Source organism: Zerene cesonia, chromosome 8, assembly GCF_012273895.1.
Source record: "Zerene cesonia ecotype Mississippi chromosome 8, Zerene_cesonia_1.1, whole genome shotgun sequence".
Taxonomy (NCBI): domain Eukaryota; kingdom Metazoa; phylum Arthropoda; class Insecta; order Lepidoptera; family Pieridae; genus Zerene; species Zerene cesonia.
The window spans coordinates 5,307,281-5,324,384 of NC_052109.1; the positions used below are offsets into that span (position 1 = coordinate 5,307,281).

Consider the following 17,104-nt stretch of genomic DNA (forward strand, 5'->3'; position numbering starts at 1 on the left):
TCCATTTGAGTCAATACTAATAACTCCTGGTGAAAAGCAACTTTGTAATAAAGTGGCTTCGCTACCATTTACCTCCCGTCTTAATGTTATTTCTGGTAATAGTCTGTATGTTGCTGTAGCTAGAAGCAATGGATGATTTCATTTACTTTATGTAATCTCACTAACAATTTTAGTGTTATATATATATTTGTGTTACAACAAATATTTGTATACAAATGAAATGTAGTCACATTATGTAATATCAATAAAAATAATTTGATATTACTAAAAAAAACACAGTTTAGATAGGTTATCACAAACTGATTTTGTAAAATAACAATGTTATACTTACCAACAGGAGAAAACTTAGCATGATCTTTTCCAATGCCCTTGACAGCTATCAGACTTAAGTCTAATTCATGACCAGGTCTCATTTTTGATATTAAAATATCACCATGAACAGGACCTATATCGCCATCCTTGTGCACCGATGCTTGATTGCTAATGGGATGCCATTTGATTTGAGATGAGTATACTAAAACATCAAAGTAAAAATGAATAAAATTATGTATGGTTTTTTTTTGCAGTGAATCTTGATGTTACCCTAAAGGGTTACTTACTACCCATTAGCATTTGTGCATGGGTAAATGTAAGGTTCATCTTGGTAGCAACATGCTCAAAAGTAACCTCATTGATGGGGATCACAAATCTTGGTTTGGGCTGTTGCATGAATGATTACTACAGAATTTGTGCTAATATAAATGTGTGAACTGACATCCAATATGTTTAAACGATTTTAATTCTCTTCATTGTATAAAACAAAGTTGCTTTCCGATGTCTCTGTCTGTAAGCTTAGATAATCTTTAAAATTACACTATTGATTTTGATGGGATGGGATTAATGATTTCTTTTTTATAGATGCATTAAAGTGGAAGGTTTATATCTAAATATCATGTATGTTCACACCCGGTGAGAAACAGGGGGGGTTGCTAATATTAATTTGGTTATCAAAAATATCCAAATTGGGTTGCATAATACATTAATAAGATATAATTCCTTATTTTGTGGCAGTAATATTAAGTCTATTGAAACACTAGAAATCTCTGCTTAATATATGGGCAGACTCTACTTCAAGCACCTTTTCATCATGATTGTAAGTGAAATTGTTTCTTAAATATTTGAGACTATTTGATTCTCAAACGCATCTCAAACCATTTATATTTTGGAAATCCATAATATTAACTATCTTAATTAAATTACACTAATAATATATTATATATTTACCACTATGATTTTCATATATATCTTCAGGCTTAAATGACTCTTTTGTTTGTGATTTATTGGTAGTGCACTTTACCTTCAATGAAAACTCTAATGTATCAAACTCGGTGCCCTCAGTAGCCCCTAAAAATTGAAAGCACATTTTAATTCTATTTTTCTTTTTTAATTAAATAATCGTTCTTTTTATTACTACCTTCTGGGCGGTATTCAAATAATCTCGGATCAGCTTTTAATGGAATCAATCCAAGTCTGTGAGCAAGAATTTCATCTTGAATAATTGATGTATTATTTCTAATAAAAACCTTTTCTATAGCCATGCTTGGAACTTCACTCAACATAAGCCTTCGAAAAGCATTTGCAAAGGCTGGTTGTATACCAATTATATCAAATTCCATTTCTAAATTATCCATTCTTACGATAACTATACGCATGTTTTTCGTAAACTTTTTAAAATTCCACTTTTCATCAGCCATTCCATAATCATTGGGTGCATTCTGTAATTGTTAGAAACGTTTCATTTAATTAACCCGAGAAATTAAACACAGATTATGTACAAATTATGTATATTCAATTCAATAAAATTAACCTTAACTCGAAATTCCTCAAGATATACTCGAGGTTTTTCGTCTAATTTTGGCATTTTTCTAAAACTGTGTTAAACTTTGCCCTTTGAAATATTTAACTTAATTATTAGAAAATTATATTAACAATTTAGCGTTTATTTTGAGCGCAGAGATTTAATTTCCCAAAATTATCACATTCACAACAATTCACATGGTAAAAGATGGCCTCATGTAAACAAATCAAACTGTCAAGTGTCAGTTATCACTGTCAATGTCCATTTGTCAACATGTTTTATGATTAACTCATTATGCTTGGTTCAAACTCCTACTTTTAAATGTTTACTTTGCCTTGTCCCTACCCCATTTGTGAATGTCGTATCAAAATTTTTAAATATTAACATATTTTGAACCCTAGTCCTTGTATCTTCTATCGATATGCTTCTGTGATGTATCGTGTTGTCTATAACTAAAATTTTTTTCTTTGTCGGGTTACACTGATCCATATGAGAGTTTTAAAAGTAAATGAAAAGCGAATTATCTCATCCGTGACTTTTCCTCAGCACAGAGTACGCTTAAACGGGCAATAATCTAAATGATATTATATAAATATATAGAGTATCTGATATTAATCTGTTCAAAACTTGACATGTGCACAATCCGTCCTCAGTGAATTTGACGCGGTTTATTTGAACAGATAGAGTGATTCAAGAGGAAGGCTTATATAATGTGCAATAACATTTATTAAACTACTCCGAATTTAACGCGTGCGAAGCCACAGGTAAAAGCAAGTGAACCATAAATTAAAATATTGAATTACTAGCAATGACCGCGGTTTCACTCGCGTTGATGCTGACTCGTGGGTGTGGAAATTCTACTACGTCGAACTATAGACATAATTGAGTTAACATAAAGATTTAATTTCAGATTGTGAAATACATAATGAAACCAAAATACAGATTTATTTTACAACGAGTCATTAAATCATTTACGTAGAATCTATTTTTTTTTTAAATTTCAAGTAGGTAAAGAAACATTTTTTAATTGGTGAAAAAAAAACAAAATTCAAGGTGCAAAACTCTCTTCTATACTATTGTCTATTACAAAAGTGATTTACTTGTAGAACTTTAACTTTTATATATATCTATTACTACAAATAAAAAAATACTAAGTGGGTAGTAGCAGTCGCGGACGTATATTAACCAGCTCCCGTGACCCCTTCATGAAAGCAGCTCGTCGGAATACAGTGGGGTTTTAGTCGGTAAGAATCCGACATAATCCACGGCTCCTTTTCCCCGGGGGCCGTGGGTATCTATGTAAGATTTCCCCACTATAAAAAAAAAGTGGATAGTAGCAGTAGTAATAGAAAAAGTGGAAGTAGAAGTACTACCTTTTTCTTTTTTGTTGATGATTCACCATTAGAACACTACCGAACTTTCAACTGGGTGAATAGATTTCGATGATTCTTTTTTATTTAAAAGCTATTGCCTCCCGTGTGGTCCGATTTCAGTTTTAATAATTATTTTTGAAAATGCAATATACCCAAGATGTCACTTTTTTAAATCGGTTGAACAGTTTTTGTGTGAAAACATTATAAGCATACATCCCAAAAAATGTTTTCTATTTACAATATCAGTTTAGACTTTAGGCTAACTCGCTATCTGCATTGTAAAAGCTATTACCTTCGACTCGCCACCTCTATGTGGCGGAAGTTTGGGAAATACTAATACTCGGCATAATATATAAGTGTGATGTGTTCGCAATACAGTCTAAAGGCAATGCAATAAATTTCAAGTAAATATTACGGATCACAATTTTTCGACCTTGTGTAATTTCGCAAATCGCGATCATAATGTAACAATTTTTAAAATCTTACTGCGCCATATCCATGGACTGTAATGACATGACATGGATTTGTAATAATGATTTATTGAATTACGTATCTTTTTTAAATTGTCCTTAATAATCATATCAGCAGCAGATCACATTTGAGAGCACACCACACAGACCTCTTGAGACAGTTTTAGACAAAGAGAAGTATAATACTTGGTTTTGGCTACACCAGTACATTCTATACCGTAAGTAAGTGGTTAATATTTATTTGTTGTTCACATGTGTAGGCATGTAGCCTGACATAGGCATAAAGTAAAATCAGTACTTTTGTACACAATGTGGTCTCTCAATATAATATAGAACTGTTATCAACTGTGCGGCCCGGGCATACCAAAAATCAACTAGAATAGGTCATATCTGCACACATCAAATTAAAAAATTTGTTCAGGAGGACAATTAAACGTTATAGTATAATATAAAAATGTATATACACAGGTACACCAAAAAAGTTCCACCATCCAACTACTTCGTATTCGTAATACGAAGTAGTTGGATGGTGGAACTTTTAACTACTTCGTATTCGTAAAAGTAAATCTTACAGTGTGCGGAGCTACGTAATGAATTATCATCATAAGAGGCATTTTATAATAGCCAAGCCGAACCTCAGAACCGTAAGGAGGGCAAGCACATTGAAGCAATAAAGTGCAGCGAAAGTGTTTGTCCGCCAAATGATAATCTGTATCAACAGCCCGGTACTTATGCAACGGCTGGGCCCACAGCGCCATTCGCCAACCCAGGCTTGACAGTAAAGAGTTGACGAGAGCCTCTTGTACAAGGCTTGCATCTTGTTAGACTGTGCTTTTGTGATATTTCGTGATTTATTTGTGATCATCAAAATGAAGCTTAAAGCTTTAACGCTTTTTTTATTACTTGGATTTATTAAGATAGGTGAGATTTTCATTAACATTTTACTGTTATTCAAACTTACTGGTTACTTAATAACTATGTAATATCCTGTTAAATTGAGGTTCTTAAATCAGTTGTTAATTATTTTTTTATGCTTTCACGCTGTCATTGCATACTACTATTTGAATACTATCTACGCTGATTTTTTTAAATATGCAAGCTGACATGTTGCGTAAAAAATATTATAGAAAATCTAAATATATATCTATTATACCTATATAATATAAATCTATTATACCTACATAATATATTCTAGACCGTGTCGTCGTATGTAATTACTGAAAAATTAATAAAATAATATAAACCTTATCATTTACTTTACCATCAAACTAAAAACATCGCGGCAGCATTCGTTTTAATCTTATGGTTTAGAAAAATTTAAATAGGTATTTTTTTATTGTATATAATTATTGATTATACAGATAAATCAGCTTCAAACACGATTTTCAAATATAGGTAGGTAAGATTTCTATGCGACAAAATTACCTATTGTGCGATTAATTCTTCCCTTACGCTTCTTTACTGAAGTTCGATTTTTAACAGTCTTTCTCAGAATCGACTAAGTTAATCAACTCGTAGCGAAAAATGAATAAAAAATATTAATTTTTTTATATCAAATACCTGGTATTTCAGTGAGAATGGAGTACCTTCTCTATGTATGCACTTCATTCACAGAAATACCTCTTATATTTAAAACGATATTAACAAATTCACAAAAAGTAGATATAAATATATGCAAATTTGTCATTAATTTATGATTACCTACCTATGGCAGAGAAGATGATGAGGTTGACCTTCATTCCATCTTCTTCCATCTGATAACATCCGGTTATTATTAGACCTATATTTTCGAAATATTATTCATTTATAAAAATATCTTTAAAAAGCTGGCCTACCGAAAATTTTCATGGCTATTTCTCATTTTATTAATTATAAAAAAATCATCTCTCTCACTTTTATGATATCCAAAGAAATTGAATATCAGCAGATAGTTTTTAATATAGAGATTATGCCTTGTTAGGCTTGCCTACCCGATACTTGATGCCTACTTTGATTATCTTGCTTACCAGATAACTATAAAGATAAATCAGGAGGCAAGCCTTCAAAGGCATATTCCCTACGTTAAAAACCATCCGTTAATTCCAAAATATATTTTTTGTTAAAATCAATTGTTTAAAAATCGTCATGAACACTTTTCTATAGGCTAGCTATCATAAGCGTGGTTATAAATAATAAAAAATTGTACTTGAAATATTAATAGGTCTTAATTAGCTAGGGACTTGTCGGGGTTGACTTATTATAATTATTTTATTTAATTAATGTTAAAGTGTAATTAATACAAATATTCTTTTATATCAGCATGAGATACCGTTATATTTAAAATACCACGAAGTTTGTTTAGTTCTACAAAATTTTATTTTGTACCCGGAAATATACGTTGTTTTTTTCATTTTATACCAATAACGGCATCTCATTACATTACCTTGAAGAAAAAGTTACTTAAGTACTCAAAACCTACATTTGTATTATAAACTTACGTCATATATAGGAACATAATAATTCTGCAATAAGTAACTTTCCATTTAAATACTTTCGATTTTACATCTGCAAGTTTTCCTGTTTCTTGGTGTAGATGTAATAACCAAGTCTTTGGTTGTTACTGGTTATCAAGTGCGCAATACCAATCAACTTAAATGTAGGTGACAACTTGTGGCATTTTGTCCCGGATCTCGGTTATTTTGGCTACTTGGTTACATAAAGTGCTTTCAAGAGCAGGGGTTGATGAAATCTTATAAAAAGCTTCCACGTGAAAGTTTTATGCGTTAACATAAGATAGTACACGCTTATGTATGGAATAATTGTAATGTGATCATTTAAATATCAGATATGAAATATGTAACTAAGCTTAGAGTAGTTATGTTTATTTTTTCTGGATTTCGATTAAACTTTTGATTGCTCTACAATGAAATAATGTAACTGTACAAAATTCAACAAGTTTAAATTTTACAAATAAGATATTATTTAATTAAAAAATTTTACAATTAATTGGTCACTGGGTAAAATAACTCAATCGGATAGTAATTAATAAGAACGATGTCATTTAACTAAGATATATTTATGTAGTATTTCAGAAGATGCTTACTCAGTTTCTTATATTTATCAACCATCTATATTTTCATTAAATATCGATACAAACTGTACATCATCATCATCATCACCATCAGCCTATATATGTTCCCACTGCTAGGACACAGGCCTCCTATGAGGGAAAACTTTACTTTACTGTGCCGTGAGTTAACAGATTCTTTCAAATATTATAGCTGATATACGCAAAAACTCTTGTTTCATGCTCCTATTTGACAGAACAACATTAAATTAAGGAAATAAAAAAGTAGTTCTTGAGTTATATCGTAACTAACAAACAAATTAAGAAAATGTCTAATATGTTCTTTGTAATTTTTAGTACACATAAATTAATATCATTTATTAATAATTTTGGATATCGAAACATGAAATATAATATACCAACCTCCCTGTGCATTTGACATTGCAGGTTGTTAGGTACCTATATAATATTATTCTTCGTGTTAGATTGGCTACAGGATCCTGCGGCAAAATATAACAATAGACCGTTAGCACAGAATAAGAAGGATATACCCGTTAGGTTAGTAGTGACAGAACTTAGACTAAAAAATAGTGAGATATAATCGTGGATCTTAACACTTCCGACTTGCGAGTAAAAAAATAAGTCAAATTGATTTTAATAAATAAAATAAATAACCAACTACCAAAAGAGGAAACAAGCTACCTGTCATTATTTATTGTTTATTATGATATGTTTGTGTTTATTATTATTTAACAAAAGATGTGAATTGATGTCATAATTCATGGAGGTGGCACACAAACAAATTTTATAAAGCACAAAAAAGTATATCATGTAGAGAAATCGTACCTACTATGGGTAAAGCTGGTACGAGCTGCTAGTTAGAAAAAGAACTTGGTAGCCACAGCCAGTATTTAGATACTAAGAGAACGAGAAATATCTATTACGGAAATTGTTATAATTAAAATAAACGAAGACGAATTGTTTTTTTAATTTATGATTTGACTGTTTATTGGACGAAAGAACGCCCATAACAATTTCATAATTCTTTATAATCCGGCCACAAGAAAATAAAGGGCCTGGATCCGATTTCCGGTTGACACCTGAGAAAGATGTCTGAAAAAAAGACAATGAAAAGGCACGGGACGTTACATTTATTTAATTACATGATAGAGAAAATAGGTATCATGACATCGAGAGATATAAGAAAAAATATTGATGGATGTTTTACTATTTCGAAACCCAAACGTAATTTTGCAAGATTACTTAATATAAGAATAAGTCAAAACAGACTATAAACAGCTTATATTAACTTTATGCAACTATATTACGTAAGAAATTGATATATATGTCATATAATAGTTGATAAAAAAATAATTTATTGGTTTGATATTGACAACGCCATCGAATCAAATATTATTCTTTCTTCGATAATTTATATACATACCTACTTAGCTTTGGCCTGAAGTGAATAAATCATGGTTATAACAAAAGATATACAATTACCTGAATATAAAACCCTCACTGTTCCAGAGGTGAATTTATCGACATCAACATTAATGGCTGCAGCTCCATATCTTGGCAAAGACTGCGAATCAATCAACAACGAGTTTATGCTATGTCGGCTTGAGTCTCGTGATCCTAGAGTTTGTGTAGATCTAGGCAAACTGGTGACTTCATGTACACTACAATTCTTTAAAAAAGTTAAGAATAATTGTAAACACGAATTTAACCAATATGCTCATTGTATTGATAAAAGTTCTGGGGATTTTTCGTTTTCGGTTTGTCGCAAAACGCAAACAGTATTTGACAAATGCATGGATGAGAAGTTATGTATGAAAAGGCCTGATTTTGGGTACTTCTGTCGTGCTCGGGTGCATAAGAGCCGTGTTGCCCCGCCACCACCGGAGCCCTGTCCTTGCCACTCGAAGGTGCCGGATCCTACACCGTCTCTGCCTGACTGCAAGCCACGACCCCCACCCCGCTTCGGATCGCGTCACTTTTGGATGACCGAGTAGAGAGATCATCTCCATTTAATAATTCATTCATTTATGATATGTAATTAGTTGCTTATTATTGAAAAATGTGTTTTTGTTTGGAGTTGTAAATTTTTAACTTTATTTTACTATTCAAGATTCTAAACAACGAAAGAGCACAATAAAACCAACATTTATCTTTGAAAGTGTTACATACATATTTTATTATATTGCGAATAGTAGATTGTATAACACGAATTGCAATGCAATGTGCTAGTATTAATGTAAATCGAGTTTTACAACATTTTTATTCTATAATATCAAGTACGTAAGTGGTAATAAAATCAAATAAGAAAATAACTTCTTCATAATATAATATTGTGCATGTATAAGGAGCGAGCTGCGAGAAACAGCTACAGAAAATGCCTGCTTGCTTTCATATAATAAGCTGTTCGAGCTTTTTAGATACTTGCCATTTTATATTTGCTTTGCAATTCATAAATATTTCCACGTGTTTTCAACCGACGTACCAATTGGATTGATTTTTCCGTCGCGACGAAAAAAACTAACTGTAAATATAATAAAAATCTCGTTTTTTTTTGTAAATTTCTATACATTTATACTTGTATCGAATTTTTGGATATATACGAAACTTCTCATACTTAATATGTATATAATCCATAAATTATTTTAGGGTATAGCGTGTAAACCATATATATACGACCAACCAAGCTATATTGCATGGCGCTTACTCTAATTAGTGGGTTTACCTAAAAGTCACAAGCTAGATGATTTGATATGTCTTACAGAAAAAACAAGAGGCAAGTAAACGGTTACCAAGTAAAATATAGTAAAATATTATATCACATGCATGTATAACTTATACAATATAATAATTAAAAAATGATAAGTTTATTCTACAATTTATACCTAGTTACAACAATTTAAACTTATTGCACTAAAATTTTTCACAAAAAACACATCTAGATTTTTTCACTGAGATTTCAAAAATGAAAATTTTTTTAAGGGCATTTTATTGAAGGAGGAGGACGGAGGTGAGGTCACACATAGTATTAAATGTTTGATCTTTTCCCCAGATACATTCGAACATAACTACGTATTAACACTTTCAGGTTTTTCATTTTACACATATAGCTATACGTTTGTATTTGTCTAAGTTAATTAGATCGACTAAGTTGTCTCACTTGCTCTGAAAGAGAATTAGATAAAAAATTATTTAACCTGGTGATCCCAAACATCTATAAAAATACAAACATACAAGTGAAGCTAATAAAAGTATTAATAAACTAGCTGCGCCCTGCAGTTTCACTCGCGTAAGTCCGTATCCTGTAGGAATATCGGGATAAAAAGTTGCCTATGTTATTCCAGTTGTCCAGCTGTCTACGTACTAAATATCATTGCAATCGGTTAAGTAGTTTTTGCGTGAAAGAGCAACAAACACACACACACATCCTTACAAACTTTCGCATTTATAATATTAGCATGAGTATGAGGTATGATATATTTCATTGTTAATTGGCTGCATGAATTTTGCAAAGCATAGGTAACTAAAATATAATTAGTGAAAATTTACCATTTCACCATAATTTTCGATCAAATTTGAGCAAAAAAGAATTGAATGGCCGATTAGATTTGCAAAACAATGAACAAATGATATAGACGCGGTCTAAATGTTATCTTAACCACATAACTGTACCGGAAAGATACTTTTGTTTTCAACTTAAACATGCGTTGTTACCTAAATTTTAAACAGAACATTACGTAAATATTGCAATACAAGTAGGTACATAAATATTTACAAACATATGCTAAATTTTTTTAGAAATATACTATTAAGAAAAAAGTGAAGTTGAAGCATGCACCTCATAGAGTGTACTTGTTTATATTGAAATATTTTGTTGTTGCCGTAAAATGAATTTTTGTCAATATAGGTACTAGCTTCCAACCGCGGCTTCTTCCGAGTATAGTAGTCAATTGTAAATATGCAAGTGATGGTCACTGGTCAGTCTCGGAATTTTAACCATATATTTTCCCGTTCCCATAAGATTTCTAGCATTAAAACAGTCGTTTGTCGGGTTGCAAACTATATTTGTGACAAATTTCATCCTAATCAATTGAGTGGTTTAGGCGTAAAGAAGAGAGAGACTGAAAAGCTGCGAGCGGATCTCTTTGATAGTGCGCTTCTCCTGCTGTATGCAGATTTTTATCGTCCGCTAAGGAGTGGATCATTATCAACGAAGATCATATTAAGCCGATTTTAGAACGAGATAGGATGTTAAGCAACATATTGAATATTACGACCTACAAATAGATGTAATAATAGGATAATTATAAGTTCTATTTTAATGAAGCTTATATATATATATCTACACTAACAATATAAAGAGGAATTTTATGATATTATGCAGAGAACTTTTGTTTTTTTCTAACTCTTTCACGTAAAAACCACTGTACCGATTTCAAGAATTCTTTCATCATTAGGAAATTTCAACTTCGCTGACATACGCTATATATGTATCACAGGCAAACAGTATTATACACTAAAGATTATTTCTGTTAGCTATAATACACTATAAATTTTAATTCAGGTCACTCCCAATCGCTGCAATGTCCGAAGGTGCGCACAAGTAGCGGATGGCTGGATCTCTTCCCACTGCCATGCAAGAAACACTCAGAATGTAGTCTCATGGGAGCACAACAGCTTTGCTGTAAGGGATTCTGTACCAAGGGTGTACAAGGCGCCGCTAAATTACGGTAAGGATTTATATATATTACAAATGAAATAAGCATCTTTTTATAATACATCTACAGCATATCTAGCATATGTAGAGTAATATGTTCTATTATATGAAATAATTATCTTATTTTTTTTATTTAATTTACTTTAATATTTGCATAACTTTTATCTCTCTCCTCTGCTTGTAATAGTAGTAATTTCATAATTATTCTATTTACAATTTCCATAAATATTGCGAGGTTATATTATGTCTTAGACCACTGGCGTAGGTACTTAGTCAGATTTTAGTTTCGATTTCATTTCAGATGAAAATCAAACAACAAAAATTACATAAAATTAATTAAGAAAATTAAAAAAAAAATGTATGTACTTATATATTTTTTCTTAAATAAGGAATTATTACCCTTATAAGATAGTCTGCATAGCTATTTCAATATACCTATTATACAGCCTTGATGATATAAATACGTAACAATTTCTTATCTTATATCTTTAAACGAGCAATTCTTGTATATATATATGTAATTGGAATCTCGGAATCGGCTCCAACGATTTTCATGCAATTTAGTATATAGGTGGTTTCGGGGGCGATAAATCGATCTAGCTAGGAATTTTTTTTAGAAAATGTCACATTCGTATTTTATTCGTGTTCTATCGACTTAAACTTACTTTTTTAACAAATAGGAGGCGTTTGAGTAGTCCCAATTCATTATGACTCTTCCTGACATCTATTGGCGAATAATAATACTATAAATGCGAAAGTTTGTGAGGATGATGCATATGTATGTGCGCGTTTGTTACTCTTTCACGCAAAAACTACTGAACCGATTGCAATGAAATTTGCTTCGTAGATAGCTGGACAACTGAAATAACACATAGGCACTTTTTATGCCGATATTCCTACGGGATACGGACTTACGCGGTTTCTACCGCGGGTCACAGCTAGTTAGGTATTTATACCCGGACTCAATTCACAAATTAACTTCTAATTTACATCAATTATTAGGTAGGTATACAAGCTGTTTATCTAAAAGTGGCGTAAATTATCAAATAATAGCCGGGTCCTAAAATTATACAGCAATTTGCCAGATATAAAAGTGAGTGGCCAGGGTTCAGGTTAAGGCCGTTCACCAGCGGATCTGGCTAATTTCTTAACTAAGTTGTAATTTATTTAATTTTATTACGATTCTAATTCAACTAATATTTACCAATTACCAACGCATACCATTAAATTGCTTCTTATTTTAGCAAAACTAACTTTGTATTGAATTTGTGTCACATTTAATTAGCGTGAAGCTTTCAGTAATCGCATTTATAGTTTATAAGTTTAATGGAGAAGGTATTTGCGTATGTTTATAAAATGTAATTTTCATGAAAAAAAGTTTTTGACTTAGGGACTGAGATAAAATTATAAGTTAACATTTCTTTTGTCTAACCTCAATAATCAGAAAGTCTTACGGTTTCTAATAGTACCTAACCGTTTCAATTATAGACCTTGTCATATTTATTTAGAGTTTCACTTGTTGATTTACAAAAAAATACAAACATTTATTTCTATGTATACAACACTTGTGACTTTAAGCCACCTATCTACTACTCTACCAATAATATTGCTAGTTGGTAGATACTTTTATATATCTGTATTTCTCACTGAAACATTTTTTTATAGTTGATGGCGGCTACATATATAATTTTTCATAAAATTTTGTATGCATTGGTATAGAAGTCTCTAGAACAGCACCGCTTATCACGCTTTCGTAGTTCGAAGATCAATCGTAATGTAATATTTTAGAAGCACCGAGGCGAGTGTACTTGAGTTGAGCACCAGCACAAGCACTAGCACCACCACTAGCACAACAACAACAACAACAACCACAACTACCACTACAACAACTCCAAGTACCACCAGTTCCACCACCACGACGACTACGACGCCGAAGCCAACGACGACGTCGACAGAGCCGCCGAGACCATTCCTGCAAATATTACCCATACAAACAACCCCTAAGAATAGCGCTCCAGCTAAACTAGGTAATGGTTTCTTTATATAATAAATGTGACAACAAAATATGTTTATAACAGAATCATTGTTGAGCGCTGTGAATATCTGAAGTCAAATATTTAAATCTTTATTCTTAACATAAGTATGTAGTTCATTACATTACACATACAAACAGTACATTCCTATTAACTGTTTCCTCAATGAATCCTGCTTCTTAATCATTATGGTATTAGTCAACGCAACCCTAAGGGCCTATTTAATAACCAAAATGAAACTACAGATATCTCCTGTTTAATGATTTATGTGTCTCTTTGTAACTACATTCCAAAATATAATAAATTTCTGCAGGCAAAAGTCAAAAGTACGTATGCCCCAAGTCAATACCAACGGTGCTGTTTCCAATACCCTGCGAGAGCAACTCGCAATGTCGCGCCAGTAGCGGTCCCGACCAGGTGTGCTGCCAAGGGCAATGCGTGAAAGGCGTGCCAGCCCCGCGACCTACTGTTAAGGAACAAACGCACCAACGTATGATATAATTTTATTGCTTAACAAAAAATTTCAGAGCACGTTAATCTCGAAATAATATCCAAATTTTCTTCCGCGTATGCAAATAATAATATCACTTTCAAATTAATTAATTCATATCTCTGACACAATGTATGCATAATAATGAATAGCTAAATTCGGTTCAGATTTATTTGACTTTGTCGGTCGGGGTCGTAAAGAATGGGGAATATTCTTGATATAATATTTTGATATGGGTTGTATGTGTGATATGATTATACTGTATAAATCGTACATACTTCAAAAATTCTGCTAGTTAGTCTTAAATAGTGTATTCTGTGGTTAGACTTATTTTTTTTTTAAGTAGGTAATGAGGTATATATATATGTGGACGATATATATTATATATCGTCCTCAGTCGGTGTGGGATGAATAGGTGTAATATGTTTCCAACTATTCAGCAATCCTGGGCGTTATTCCTCGAGAATGTCCTGCCACACCGCTGGGAGAGCTACTGTTTGAAGTACAGTCGTGCAAGACTGACGCCGACTGCTGGCCGCGAGTGTGCTGCCCGGACGGAACTCGCTCCTACTGCCGCACAGCACGAGCTCGCCTTGACCTTGTTCCAGTAGCTAATAGGATAGAAGCTCGTTAGTATAATATTATTTATAACAGAGAGGACAATGCTTGTGGGTACTTTAAGGGTGCAGGCATTAAAAAATATCCATCATAACATCATTGTATGCACAGATTGGTACCACCTAGTTACTCCGTATTGTACGTCCCTATTCTAATTTCGAAACTTCCGCTTCTTTTATAAAGAGAACAATGAATTTTATTATAGTTATTCATTAATTATACCTAGTATTATGAAACTGTTACTTACTATTACTGTAAGCTCGAAAAATCGATTAGAAGCCTTCTTAATTTTTGTAAACATTTGAAGCCACGCAAAAAACAGTAACGAATTGTGTACTAGTTATAGTCAGGGTTATTTAACTTTAAAAGAACAATGAATTGTACAAGTATTTAACTACTAAGTCAGGGCTAGTATAGTATTATATTGTCTGTGGTCAGGGCCATTTTCTTAATTTTCAAAAAAACTCTCCCTACCGCCTAGCTATTCAGAATAAATTCACTTACTACTTACTCATATTGTGTATTAACGTATTGAAATGATAGATGATAGGTCCCAATTCATTTTATGGATGCATTTATTTAAATTGGTTTACCTAGTTAATTTACTTATTTGGGTTACATAACTCATCACAGATTTAAATATCTATGTAATAATAAATAACAATTTTAATAGGCAAAGTTACAGTAATGGGGAACTCTTCTTATATAATTAAATCCTGTCATAATTCAAATCCTAATGAATCTGAAGAATATATCTCTATTACCTAAATTATGTAATTTACTTTATTACGTACACGATTCTAACTTTAATCTAGCAATTTTTCTGTTTGTGGTAGTCACTTGCTATTGATTATTCATATTTTTATTTTCCAGCAATAAGAATGTTGGAGTCTTACCTTCAATGTTCACCACCGCCCCAATTCGACTCATATCCTCAGAAATGTCAATCAAGCGTGGATTGCTTCCCTAACCTGTGCTGCGCAGAAGGTGGCAAGAAGCATTGTCGGCCACCACAACGCAGTTTCTTGTCATTATTAGCTGGTGCGGCTCAGGTAAGAATTACTAACAAACATAATGTTCAAAACTTATAACTACCTAAGTATTATTAAAATTTGTATAGTTATAAGTATGTACAAATTTATTACATAATATTGATAATACTATTTTAATATTGTATTTGCATTTAATAAATTTTGAAGATTCCAAAACAATACCCGTAAAAGCCACTGGACAGATTTTTTCAAAATTGTTTTATGATGATAAATCAATTTGGATTTGATTACCTGAAAATAGGCTATATTCATTTGTACGAAAATATTTTAAGGGTTACAATCAATACCTACACGTAACCAGGGTATAAAAAAATCGCGCGTACAATTACATCTAATAACATAGATTTCTAAATATGTGAGACCAGTTTACGAGGTATTTTCATCTTGTCGTAAAAAATATCATACTGCCTTTTTTCGAAATTCCACGAAGGAGGTTCCATAGTTACCTATATAGAATTTGGAATCTACGAGAGCAAAGTCGCTGGCGGCTAACTATTTTATACAAAAGACTTATTCTTGCCCAAGGTGACCAAACAAGTTCAGAAAAGGTTTTTTTGTGTTTTTTTTATCTTTGTCGGAAATTTCGAATACTTAAATAAATATACTGTATTCCCAATTTCAACTTATTTTCTTTTTATTTCAGAGATTCGGATAAGAAATGGAAGGAGTTAGTCATAAAATTTGTAGATTAAGAAAGTCTGTGTAAATTATTCAAATGTGATATTTTTATACTTTCGAAATTAAATGCCTTTAAAATATCCCGTTCTTTTTATTTACTGCATGCCAATTAGTTCAGGGTGTTTACCGACTAAGTACTTTGGGTACATGATAGCCTAACAAAAAAGGACGGTAATCAAATTCTGTATGGATTGAGATACAGTAATCAAATAATTTTAATTCTATACTTATAACATAAAGCTGAAGGATTGTTTCTTTGATACGCTTATTTCAGGAACTACAAGACCGAGTTCAAAATAAAACATTGCACCATTCGTTTCGATATGTACGTGATCACACAGCTGACAGATAAATTATACAAGTGAGCCGTAGAGATATACCATCTATAACTCCGAACCGATGAACAGAGTTAATTATTGGTTTTGTCTTCGTTTGAATTGTCATAATTGTAAATTTTGATACTTAAAAATAAAACGACTACCCGGGTGGTGATGGCGCGAACCACCACCAGTACTAATAGGCCCAGTTTGATTTTCAATGTAGCTTACAAATAATTAAGCCCATATGGTAGATGAAGTGTTCAACTCACAAATAAATTATTAATAATAAAATAATTATCAGCTGGCACCGGGGAAGTATTACACCCCCACAGAAAACCGGCGTGATATAGTGGCATGCCATTGTTTTGTATGGTGAGTGGAGGAGCAGGAGGCCCGTTTCCTTTTCCTCATCCGTCCCTGTCCAGTCCTTCTTTCCAGTCGTTAATCCTTTC

General features: G+C 32.2%; 3 protein-coding genes across 3 annotated transcripts in view; 2 read left to right on the plus strand and 1 right to left on the minus strand.

The window, feature by feature from the left end:
* The window catches only part of LOC119828473 (DNA-directed RNA polymerases I and III subunit RPAC1), a 3,487-nt gene extending 1,416 nt beyond the window's left edge, over positions 1-2,071 (minus strand). The window contains exons 1-5 of the mRNA XM_038350632.1: positions 1,847-2,071; positions 1,454-1,754; positions 1,264-1,383; positions 332-514; positions 73-119 (exon numbers count right to left, since the gene is read on the minus strand). Coding sequence (XP_038206560.1) covers positions 73-119; positions 332-514; positions 1,264-1,383; positions 1,454-1,754; positions 1,847-1,900 — 705 coding nt within the window. The 5' untranslated portion in view covers positions 1,901-2,071. The remainder of the gene's footprint in view (positions 1-72; positions 120-331; positions 515-1,263; positions 1,384-1,453; positions 1,755-1,846) is intronic.
* Positions 2,072-4,422: 2,351 nt separating this feature from the next.
* Positions 4,423-16,412, plus strand: LOC119828756 (salivary glue protein Sgs-3-like). Its single transcript, XM_038351000.1, has 7 exons — positions 4,423-4,601; positions 11,309-11,474; positions 13,250-13,488; positions 13,808-13,984; positions 14,425-14,613; positions 15,476-15,654; positions 16,298-16,412. The coding sequence occupies exons 1-7, from the start codon at positions 4,550-4,552 to the stop codon at positions 16,307-16,309; spliced, it is 1,014 nt and encodes a 337-aa protein (XP_038206928.1). The 5' UTR covers positions 4,423-4,549; the 3' UTR covers positions 16,310-16,412.
* LOC119828757 (NADH dehydrogenase [ubiquinone] 1 alpha subcomplex subunit 8-like) lies at positions 8,202-8,881 on the plus strand. Its single transcript, XM_038351001.1, has one exon. It carries the CDS (start codon positions 8,202-8,204, stop codon positions 8,739-8,741), a length of 540 nt encoding a protein of 179 aa, XP_038206929.1. The 3' UTR covers positions 8,742-8,881.
* Positions 16,413-17,104: the final 692 nt, after the last annotated feature.

Excerpts from the sequence above, each read along its gene's own strand:
- LOC119828757 (XM_038351001.1), top strand. The coding sequence starts at position 8,202 with ATGGTTATAACAAAAGATATACAATTACCTGAATATAAAACCCTCACT.
- LOC119828756 (XM_038351000.1), top strand. The coding sequence starts at position 4,550 with ATGAAGCTTAAAGCTTTAACGCTTTTTTTATTACTTGGATTTATTAAG. Across the intron at positions 11,475-13,249 it reads CAAGGCGCCGCTAAATTACG|AAGCACCGAGGCGAGTGTAC; the intron begins GTAAGGATTTAT and ends GTAATATTTTAG. Across the intron at positions 13,985-14,424 it reads TAAGGAACAAACGCACCAAC|CAATCCTGGGCGTTATTCCT; the intron begins GTATGATATAAT and ends CCAACTATTCAG.